At 35.2% G+C, this 12,538-nt stretch overlaps 1 protein-coding gene across 11 annotated transcripts in view; it reads right to left on the reverse strand.

Moving 5' to 3' along the window:
• Positions 1-12,538, reverse strand: part of Fip1l1 (factor interacting with PAPOLA and CPSF1) — a 76,243-nt gene that overhangs the window by 32,293 nt on the left and 31,412 nt on the right. For all 11 annotated transcript variants that reach the window (XM_008833330.3, XM_029563619.1, XM_008833336.3 and 8 more), the window contains 2 exons: positions 5,909-6,002; positions 3,993-4,149 (listed from right to left, as the gene is read on the reverse strand). In XM_008833330.3, the coding sequence (XP_008831552.1) occupies positions 3,993-4,149; positions 5,909-6,002 (251 nt within the window). The remainder of the gene's footprint in view (positions 1-3,992; positions 4,150-5,908; positions 6,003-12,538) is intronic.

The following is a 12,538-nucleotide window of genomic DNA, read 5'->3' on the forward strand; positions in this document are numbered from 1 at the left end:
ATCTGATAATACAGTTTTCTTAACAGCTACCAAACCACTTCAGCATAAACTTAACACAGTTTAGAAACCTGCCCAGGTCAGAGTTCTAGTTTTGCCATTTTCTAGCTATTACTTAAATTCTTAAAAATCTGAATAACATCTATTTCAGCTGTTATTCTAGAACAGAGTTTATATACAAATTATACGCTGAAAACAGTACCTTAAAAAGTATACATTATGTATTATTCTATTATTACGCAGAAAAGCATAGAGCATGTATGCAATGTATTCCTGAAAAAACTCTCACACCACGGAATTTTTCTGATTCATTAGAAAATAAAAACAAGTACTTTAAAAAAATTACAGAAACCATGATTACACTATTTGTTTCCATTACTGTCACTATGGTTATGAGGCGCCACAATGAATACTTTGGCATTTCCAGAGGTGTCTTCCACCTTTGTCAGAAGTGGCCTCCTCTTCATTATATGAAAGCCAAAAACATTTGTCCTTGGTGCCACTAACAAGATTTCATACATATTTGTAGGTGGGTATTTGGGAAAACAGGAGACAATACATCTCTTCTCTGTCAATTATCTCACAGTGTCCTAGAAAATAGTTGTTTCTACGAGTCCACAATTCTTAAAAAATATTTTATTTATTATTTTTATTTTGTGTACAAGTGTATTGCCTGCATGCGAGTTGCACCCGTGTCATGCAATGCCTCGGAGATCAGAACGGGGCTTCAGATTCCCCTGGAACTGGAGTTAAGGACAGTTTGTAGCCACCATGTGGGTGCTGGGAATTAAACCCAGGTCCTCTGCAAGAGCAGTCAGTGCTTTTAACCACTGAGCCAACTCTCCAGCTCCTAGTTCACAATTTTTAACAACTATTTACACTCACATGTTTGATGAGTCCTGTCTACAGACTCTGTCTACAACTGACCACAGATTTTAACTCCCAAACCAGGGAATATCTAAGAATGAATCTGAGATAAAAGGTGTAAAGTAGGTTTGTTTCAAGCAAATCTGGACATATAGTAATTTTATTTATTTAAAAAGGGAAACCTGACAGCATCCCAAATTATGGACATAATATATCACTACTGTATTTGACTCATATTTAGAGAAAATGAACAAAAGTAACATAAAAATACATCTAAAATCAGGGCCTGGAGAGATGGCTCCTGCAGAGGACCTGGGCTTGAGCCCCAGCACCCACACGGCAGATAACAACCATCCCTAACTCCAGTTCCAGGGGGTCCAATGCCCTCTTCTGAACCCCACAGGCATTGCATGACATGGATACACTTACACACATGCAGGCAATACACTCATACACATAAAAATAATAAAATATTAAAACATCTAAATCAATTCTCATAAGGTTTTTCCTCCTCTGTGTTTCAAAATTTCAAAAGGAAGCAAAAACTGAAAGGTTTAAGAAAAATGTAGTGCCTAGGCACTACTAAAAACAGAGTCTTAGCTAAGACACAGCTTTCTTTCATTAGGTGCCTGTGATTCCCAAGGTGATTTCAATTACAATGACTATAGAACATGGTTATTGTGTGATTCTATGGCAAATGGCAACTCAACATAGCTTTCAGCAGGGCCTACACTTAGCTGGTATGTATCTATGCAACCCCACAGTTTAGAGATTGTGCAAATGCTAAGGTATCAACTACAATCTGAAAATCCTCAGTTGGCATAAAAATGTGTATGTTGCTAACTTTCTTAGTTAACATATTCAGGGAATGCCAAGTATACACAACAAGTGACTAGCACTGTGGGGATACATAGATGGACATGCCCTATACTCTTGCCAATAGTGCACATTGGTACAAAGATACTACTTAAATCAGGACTGAAATTCATGTGCCTCTACACCTTAAATGGAGCAAGGAAACATAATCTAAGTACATTAGAGGAAATGCAAATAGGAAGCAGGGAGCTGAAAAGTAACATTAAGTATAGAGACTAATCACAGAAAAAAAATCAATGGTACTCAGCAGTACAATGTCACTGATTCTTTTTTCTTTATATTTTACTTAGCTCATGTGCATGTACAACTTGTGGGAGTTGGTTCTCTCCTTCTACCATATGGGTCCCGGAGATCAAATTCAGATGGTTAGGTTTCGCAGCAATCACCTTTACCCACTAAGTCATCTTGCCGGCCCAAAACTTACTACTCTAAGTAGAGGTTACATGGCATTTGATAAAAAGTAAACTTCCATAAACTGCCAGTGCCTATCAGCAAGCTTGTACAGAGCTGAGTGTTCTTAGCAGCAAAGTACTTCTTCACTAATTCATATCAGTTTTCTTGCTGCCATTGGAAAGCTAATATCTAGGACATAGAAATGGTAAGCCATATGAGGATATTGCTCCTTAGGAAGTACATTCTTTCATCCTGTCAATCATCTGTAAAAACACGGATGAACCTGGAGGAAATTGTGATGCTAAATGAATCAAACCAGACACAGAGACAAACACTGAATGAACTGGTTCAGGTGTGAGATCTAAAAAAGGCAAGCTCTGAGAAGGAGAGAGCAAAATAAGTCACCAGAGGCTGGTGAATGGGAAACGGGAGCTTGCTGTTCAACAGGGTACACTCTCAGGTAGGAGGGGTTAGTTTGTCCAGCATTTCTGCGCAACACAGCGATCATAGCTAATCAACTAAACATGCATACAGTATTTTTTGCTGACTAAAGCTAAAAAATTTTGAAGACTTTTACATTACAAAAATTCTTTCAAATCACCTTAGTACTAATAAAGCTGAATATATTAAAAATGTAATTATTTCTATACTCTATCTTGCTTTTTTCTCAGCGATAAGGAACTCATCTATGAATCACATCACTTCTTCACAATGAATCACTTTTATTTTGTTAAGTCTCAGAAAAGACCCAAGAATCCCAGTCTAGTACCAACTGAAGAGATGGTTTGTACTCAATGTATTTGGTAATAATATTGTCTGGAAACATGGCATTTATCCTGTTTTTCCTCTACAGATTCTTCTAAAGCCACAAATCAGTTTTTCTAATATTTTCTCATCTTATGTGACAGTAGAGGAAATCACTGGTCCTGAGGACAAAAGGCAGATGAAATAGCTAACTTTTAGAGGTCAAAGACATATATCAGAGAAGCACCTACTGGCTCAGTGCTCTGTACAACTCGCACCTTACAGCAAAGATGGTTCTCCCATAAATGCAAGTTGAGTGAGCACGACAGATAAGTATAAATTAATTTTAGGAACAGAAGGCAAAACCTAATATATGTTTCCACATGATTCTAACAGGAACAGAAATTAATTTTTATCATTTACTACTGGCATTCTTCCCAGGAAGAAAATAATTTAAAACTCAATTAATCTTGTTAGTGTCATAAAAAACTGGTCAAGGGGAGAAATACTGAAAACTTACTGGAAAGAAAGTTGGAAAGACCACTTGCTCACAGATTAAAACTAAAGATGAAATGTGATGCTTATAAACTTTACTGTATTGCTAATCGTCTGTTTTTTCAATTATGAGAAGCAGATAAAAACATGATAAAAATGTACTTATCAGTCTTGTTTAAGAAAAATTAAAAACTAGGTAACTAGGGCCCAGTGGTAGTTTCTTAAACGGAAATCAATATACAAAGAAAGACCTACCAGACTGAAATTTTAATCCCAATCTCCTCACAAGATATGACTTTTAGGTCTACTAAAATTCTAAAATCTTTTCTCAATACAAGTCAATAAACAGTTTGTAAGTCAGTAAAGATTTATACACACACTACTAGCAATTTTGAGCTGTTGATTACCTTCATATTTTGAGGTCAAAATTATCTATATTATCTTCATATTATTTATATATATACATATATATCAGTGGAAAATCTACTGAAGATAAAATATTATGCATTACTTTTAATGCTGTGCAATCATTCAAGATATTATTTTCAAATATATATTTTCACTGCTAAACTCAAAAGACACACTCGCTAGTTAATCAAACGTCTTCTTTCACTATTTACCTGGTGGTGGGATCAAAGGTGGAGCAGTGCTGACAGTTGGAGGAGGCGGGAGAAACGGAGGAGGCGGGAGGTGGGTAGGAGGTGCTCCTGGGGGGAAAAACGGAGGTGGTTTGCTAAAGTTGTTGTCTACTTCAGTAGCAGATCTTTCAGAAAGGACCTAAAATTAGAGCATAATTAATTAGAAAGATAGGCAAATAAATGTTCTAAGTTGAATCTTAGTAAACTACCTTTACTTGAGCCAAGAAATGAAATTAAAGGTGACTTAATTCACATATACTGGGGGTAATATTTCTAGGTGTGATATATGTTTATATGTACATATGAGTACACTTACTCATACATACATTTGCATTTTTAAATATCCATTATTTGAAGCCTAGGCAAAGAACTGAACTGTCATGAAAGTTTTCAGTAAGAATAGAGACTTGACAGCTGGGCGTGGTGGTGCACGCCTTTAATCCCAGCACTTGGGAGGCAGAGGCAGACAGATCTCTGTGAGTTCAAGGCCAGCCTGGTCTACATAGTGAGTTCTAGGACAGCTGGGGCTACAGGGAGACCCTGTCTCAAACAGACCAAAAAAAAAACAAAACAAAACAAAACAAAAAAACCCACCAAAACCAAAACAAACAAACAAAAAAATAAAGACTTAATACAATACAGCAAGAACCTCATTTGTAATGCAAATAAAGTTCAAGTACTGGAGTTAAAGCAATGTATTAATCACAGATTCAGCCCTCAGAAATTCACAGTATAGGAGGCCAGACAATCACTGTACCAGAACCTAGCCTTTTCTAAAGTGTAAAGCATATACTTCAACAGGTTGGAAATAATAGGCAATTAAGAAATGTAAATAACTTTTGCATGTGAGCTTCATAATCTTAAGAATAAAAGTTCTCACTAAAAAAGAAATTTATTTTTGCAAAATAAAATGCTGGTCTGTGTGACTAGGTAAGAACAAGCACCACCAGAAGCACCCAGACTGAAATAAAAGACCAGTCGCCTGATACATTCAGACCTGCAGTTAGGTTTGAGAAAGCGCAAAAACAGCCAACATAACACATACTTTAATTTATACATTTAATGTAATTTATTCATGATCAAAACATTTAACATTTTTTTAAAGATATTCAGGAAAAAGAGAATCATCAAAACATATGGCCAAGTTGAATAGAGGTAGTGTCAGTAAAGCGTTTTTATTCTTTAACTTAAAAACAGAAGAATTTTACTTCCCCCAGAAATGCCAGTTAAATAAACTATGGCACAACAAAATGAAATTAACATGAAAAAAATTTTAAATCACAATTTCAAAATACAGGAAAATTCTGGTTAGAGAGATGGCTCAGCGATTAAGACCACTGGCTGCTCTTGCAGGAGCCAGGTTCAGTTCCCAGCATCCACACAGCAGCTAACAATCATCCTTAACTACAGTTCCAGGGGATCCGACATCTTCTTCTGGCCTCAGCAGGCATTATACCACATGGGGACACTTACTTACAAGCAGGCAAAACACTCATATACATATAAAATAAAATAAATAAAAATATGGAAAACGAAAATAATTTTTGATGAAAAAAATATATATAGTAGTCAATTTTGTTTATTAAAAAGAAAGGAAGAATTGTACCAGAAGTTAAAATGTGAGATTTAGGTGGTAGAATTATAGGTGATTTTCTCCTTATTTTTTGTTCAATGAAGCTATACAGTATGTTTATTACAAGGAAAAGAAAAACTGTACTATGAGGAATTCAAGTATTACAAAGTCTAAATGGAAAGCTTTTGCAATAAATAAGGTTGACTGATTCCACATTTTCAATCACTTCATAGTACTGAAAGCACCTAACACATATGAGTACTATGGGTACTTATTGAATAAATTCAACTAGAATGAAGAACAACTGGTTTTTTAAATACGAAACCTGTATGTTGCTGTTTTCATTTGCCCGCCGTCTTCCCTCTACTCGGCTGATAGTTATTGTTTGACCAATCACATCAATTGCTCCAGGTAATCTTCTGAAACATAAAAATTAAATCAATTCAGTTTCACCTAGTTAGATGTTTGAAAAGTAATAAAAAATATTAGGAAATAAACACCGTTGGCAATATATCTTAAAAGAAAAATACATTGGAAGAATTTCATGAATTAGATCCTTACTACTTTGTACTCTGATCTTTTTAAAAAAAAATCACTTTACTAACAAGCTAGAGCCAATATATCCAGTAATGGCTACGCTAAATTTTAAGAATTTGCACAACTTTTCTTTTAAATTTACTATTTTTAAAAATAGTCTCCCATGCAATTTATCTTCATGGAACAGAATCAGATAGCAAAAGCTAGACAAGTTGAAATTAAATCTGTTGGCTGTTACAATTCCAACAAATACTAACTTCCCTTTAGACAAAAAAATTAAAATACTTAAAAATCTACCTTACTTGTAGTTTTGTACTTACAATTCCTTTAAGATTTGTGAGGGTAAGGATAAAGGTCTACCACAAACAACACTGGAAATTTAACAGCAACCCTTGGCAGGTAAATTTTTAAAAAACAGCTATTGTGGAGCTGAGGAAGGACTTTTTAAAAGCATATATGCCTGACGAGACACAGAATCACTTGCAGAAATAGGAGATGGGAAGTGGATGCAAATTTCTTTCCATCTCTCAGTCCTAACAATTCTAACTTTAAAATTTGGTAGAAATAAAATAATTGAAATACAAAAGATTTTTCAAGTTACCCAGTTAGGTTTCAAACTAAGAACAACAGCTGCTTTTCTGTTAGATGCCTTGGCTGTTATACCTGAATCTCATAAAGTCTTGGCTTCAAAAGCAAAAACAAAACCAAAAAGTGTCATATCTATTATGCATGGTAAAGTCAGGGTCCACAGTATAAGTGATTGACCTAATTAGATAGCAAACTAACTTTCACACCTGTAAACTTCTAATTCCATCAACTATGCTTCCTTCCAACAAGGAGATTCACCTTGCAAAAATCTAAGATTTGCCGGGCGTGGTGTGTGCCTTTAATGCCAGCACTTGGGAGGCAGAAGCAGGTGGATCTCTGTGAGTTCAAGGCCAGCCTTGTCTACATAGCAAGTTCCACCCAAAACATCAAAATCTAAGATTTTTCTGGAAATAATGCATTAGTAAAAGTTTAATAATGCATTAATAAAAGTACATCTTAAAACACCCCACAGATAATTTTATATCCATAAAAATAAACAGAGCTCTATCGTTAAAAGTACACAACATGTGAAGTATCTTCCAAGTACAATTCAATGTTATCAAGACTCTCTTTTTCTACATTGGACTTAAGCATCTGGTAAAAAGCTGAGATACAACTAATGTCAATACTGACCACCTCTTGATGACTCACTTCTGTACACTTTTAATACAATAAAAACCTGTTCAGGTCTTCCTAGTTTTATGCCTCAAACACTGATTTCCTAGGAGCCCTCATGAAAGCATAAACCAAAATCAGTAACATAACTTAAATAAATTTTGTTTTAAAGATTTATTTTTGTTTATGTGTGTATGCCACATGTGTACAGGTGCCCACAAGTGGCCAGAAGAGGTCATCAGATCCACTGGAGTTACAGGCGGTTCTCCAGGTCCTCCTTCATATTACAATATCCTCCACTCTAAGTGCAGAAAAAACCTAACTTTCACACAGAAAAAATTCCAGTACTAAGATAAAACAAGCAGTTTTCTAATTTAAACCCTAAAACCTTAAAATAATTACAAAACTATGTAGATCACTACTTCCTATCAAAGCACATACCACCTGTTCTCTGATAGAAAGTGGATTCCAACACACTACTGGACACAGGATTTCCCTCACCCAGATTTCAATCAAAACCTTTTCTAAGTTCTTTTCCTACTTCTTCTATTCCCCACTGCAAAACTGGTCCTACCTACCAGTTTTTGGATTTATTCCATCACAAGCATTCTCAAATTTGTTTGAATTTGCAACTTAGATGGCAAATCCTCTGCCTAGATTAAAACCTAGATATAAAATTAACTTTTCAGTATAGAAAGTTATTTCTAATAACTTGTCTTTTACCAATGACGTCTAAGGACTTTCGGTTCTCAAAAATCATGAGACATCAGGGGTAATTAGTTATTAAGCTTTACCTTTAAAAAGGAGGCCAGGCATGGTGGCAGCAAATTAAATCCCAGAACTTGAGTGGCAAAGGCAGGCAGATCTCTGTGAGATGGAGGCCAGCCTGGTCTACATAGTGAATTCCAGGCCCACTGAGACCCTGTCTCAAACAACAACAACAACAACAAAAGGTTAGAAATGCTTATTTTTTCTCAAAGCTAAGTCAACTGACCTCTAAAGATAGAAAAGGAAAAACACCAGTCTTAGCAAGAATATATTCCTAGAAGAGAGTTCAGAAAACTGCAATTTTCTACATTTTCTTAAGACCTCCTTGCCTAGGTTTTAAAAAACAAAACAAAACAAAAAAAACCATAGAAACTAATTTCTCTTAATCAGAGTAAGTTTGCCATTTTGTCCTAAAGTGTTTTATGGCATAGTCAGAGTATATACCAAATTAAACAAAAGCACGTAATATTTAACACAAAGGAATAATTTACAATTCCAATGTTAGTTCTGATGTCACATTATAGGAAATACCATTGAACCACATTATTCCATGAACATGTCCCCACCAACTCTGAATTCTTCATCCTTGGGGATCAAACCCAGGGCCTCATACATGCTGGGCAAATACTCTAACCACTGAACTATTGCCCCAGCCCTCCATGAAAACTCTCAGTGGACTGTTTATTTCATTACATAAAACCAGTATTGCTTTACCAGAAGAAAGCTATTGCAACTTGTATATCAACATGGTACATAGGGACTTAACTGGCCCACACACTGGCTCCATAAGGCCTAGTCAGCTAATCCTGTTATCACAATTCTTAATATTAGACTCAACCATCTGGTAAAAAGCTGAAATAGAAACTAACTGTGGATATTTGACTTTATCTACAGTTTAAATAGGCTCTTGTTCACCAGAGTTTCCATGTTATAAGTATCAGGTAAATATGAAAATAGAGCTGGAATTACAAATGAATTAAATTAAAATGTTGTATTTTGATGATTCTGAGATCCTAGAAAGAGTTTAAAGGGCTGCTAACAAAGATGCAACTAGCATCTTTTTTTGAAAAGGCAATTTGGGGCAAAAGAAAGATGGCCGAATGTTATTTGCTAATTTTTTATATAATTTTATGTCTGAGCTACCTATTTCTAGCAGGCAGGCAAAGGAATTGTAAATACAGCTTTTTAGTGTGTTAAATAAAAACAGCATTAGTTTTGCAGATTGCTTCTGGTAATTATAGCTCTGGTATTAGCTGAGCACTTATTATGACTTATTTATTTATTGCTCATAATAACTACAACATAGGAACTATTATTCACATTTTTATACACAAAAATATGGAGAACTGCACCCTTTGAGTTCATTTTAAGAGAAAGTATGCTAGATTGCAGAAAATTTTAAACTTTGCTTGCATCAAGACACAGTGAGAAATAAATTTTAGAGCACACATCACAAAAAAAAATTTAAAGCTTCATAAAATGTCTGCTATAAAGGAAAAGTGTAACATTAAAATCAAACATTTCACTGATAAATACAGTAAGAAAAATAGCAAATTAAACAGTATAAAATCAAGAAAAACTGCCTGGAAACACCAAATTGACTGGGTAACTCAGAAATGGATTGCAACTGTATGCTTTGAAAAGCACCAAAACAGAAATAAATTTGCAATATAAGTAAAAGAAAACCAAAAGTGAACTTCACAGACCTGTTTCTGAAACTGTCCAATGCAGTGAAAAGTACAACAGTGTACAATTCAACAGAAGTGATTAGGTCAAATGATGTGCTCAGAATATTGACCTCTCTCAACAGTCAGGCTTGATCTGAGGGTTTAATAGTTTTTGAGAGCAAGAGTTCTTAACTAGCACACAAAGTTCTCTAAGAAGGGTCAGGAAGTCCTGAAACATAAGCAAATATATGTATATATGTGCAAGTTTCAGATAGGAGACAACCGTGTACAAGTTTATGAATGGGTTATTGCTTCAAAGAAAATTCAAAACTACTCACTCTAGCCTTGCACAAGTTTGTGAGTTTTTTTCATAATAGGGCTTTTAATAAAATTTGACAACAAACAGTTCAAAGATTTATTCTCTAGTAAAAAAAAAAGAAAAAGAAAACCCTAGCATATTCCCAAGTTAAGGACAGATACAGCTGGTAAGGTGTCTCTAATTTAGGTCATATATCTAAACTGATGGTTATAAGCACTTCTGTATGGAAATCGGTATAACCTCTCTTAAGCTACTATGGGAAAGAGGAAAACCTTAAAAGTCACACAGGATCAACTTAAATATAGGAATAGGAATGAGGGACACTTTTCATGGTGTGAAGAACACGAGCCAAGACAAAGGATGTGGGCCAAGTATTATGTGTAGGATTTCTCCTGATAAATATTCAACATTTGCCTTGCAAATGAAGTATAATACCCTTATAAAAGTGGTTGCCAATTAAAAGAGGCAGAAAATATAAATTAAATGAACATTACATAAAGGACTCTGTGAGGCTATAAAATGATATTCAGTGTTAGTTCTCAGTACAGCTACCTCTATCATTTTACTTCAAAACCCAATTCCAAGCTAGTGTTTGATTTTAATCTTTAAGCCAAGCCAGAACGCCTATTAACTCAATGCTATTCAAATCTGGTCAGCACATTAGGATCATCTGTGGAGCTTTTAAGACTCCTGATGTCAGACTGCACACCAAGTCAAACAGCATTTCTTGGGCCCAACCATCATTACTTTTGGAAGGTTTCCAAACTACTCCAATGCATAGCCAAACTCCAAGACCTATTATATAGCTCTGGTGAGATGCTCAAGAAAGAATTTAAAGTAAATGTTCAAAATTAATATTTAACTCTTAATTACCTAACAAAGACAAAGTCTGACCAACCTATCAAGGTCCAATAAATAAGGATAACATTCATTACCTATTTTTACTCATTTTTTAAAAATTTTGAGGCCCTAACATGAGACTGCTTCTCTATGCATTTTACTTCCATAAGCACAATAATTCTACAATCAGGGAAGGATTTAATGAAAAATCCTAACTAGAAAAGTAACTCATGTCCAAAATAAAAGCCACAGAACTAAAATCTTTATCTGTAGGAAAAGGATTTCTTTCAGGGCCACTTTCAAAAGGACTGATAAAGATGGGGTAAAATCAGATAACCAAGTACACTAATATTTACTGGGTACCGGTGATTTCTATCTTTGGAACTTTGTGACAGGTGCTATACTTCATAAGCTTAGAATTTATTAATCTTTACAAGACACTGTGAGTAAAGTGTTAAGCTCAGTTAGTCTCATTTTTAAGATATGCAAAGAGGTTCAGCAGCGTGCGCTCTGTACAAGTGTTTTACCTGTGTGTATACAATGCCCACAAAGGCCAGAAGAGGGTGTTGGATCCCTTGGAAATGGAGTTACAAACGGTTTTTAGCTGCCATGTAGGTGTTAGAACTGAACCTGTGTTCTCTGCAAGAGCAACCAGTGCTCTTAAACACTGAGCCATCTCTCTAGCCCACTCTCAAAATATTTCGTGTTAACTTTCAGATGCCTGTATTTTTTAAGCCTCAAACTATTTCTTAAGCTTGATTTAAAACAAAACAAGGCTGGGCACGGTGGCGCACATCTTTAATCCTAGCGCTCTTGAGGCAGAGGCAGGTGCATCTCTGTGAGTTCAAGGCCAGCCTGGTCTACAGAGGGAGTTCCAGGCCAGCTGTAGCTACAGGGAGACCCTGACTCAAAGAGAACAAAAAAGAAAAAAGAAAAAAAAAAAAATCTTGAGTACTTAAAAGTAAAATTTGTTCAAATTTGACTCACTGGAGAGCATTAATATTCACTAATGCAGTTGAGGTTATTCATTTATAGGCAGAGCTTGCAATAATCTTTACCTTCCACATTCATGCTTAATTTCATGCTTAATATGTCACTGATAGAGAAACACACATACACAGAAACAGAAAGAGAGAAAGAGAGAGAATATTTGAAATACTGTTAAAAGTTAAAAAACCTTGTTATATAGATAATAAGTAATTAGCATGAGGTACTAAGTCTTCAAAGCCTAGTGGTGGACACACACCTGTAATCCAAGAACTCAGAAGGCTGAGGCAGAAGGATCCCTAGTTCCTAGTCTGAGGTCACCTGGGGCACCTATGGTGCTCCAGGATTGCTTGAGCTAATTGCCTTAAGCAAACCAATAGGATTGAGGGGAGGAAAAAAAGAAAAAGAAAAAGAAAGAAAAAAATTAACATTTATTTAAATGTTATTTAATAACCATATAATTAGAAGAAGCATTTCATTACAACAGCATTGACATATTCAATAACAATTTCCAGAGCTAAGATGCATCTCTTTCAAGATTGGCTGTAAATTTTTAGGTATATAGTTGAATTAATACAGTTATACAATACTGTACTCTGTCCAAACCCTATGAGACATAAACCTAAATGAGGTT

Source organism: Nannospalax galili, unplaced genomic scaffold (assembly GCF_000622305.1).
Source record: "Nannospalax galili isolate Female #2095 unplaced genomic scaffold, S.galili_v1.0 scaffold433, whole genome shotgun sequence".
NCBI lineage: Eukaryota > Metazoa > Chordata > Mammalia > Rodentia > Spalacidae > Nannospalax > Nannospalax galili.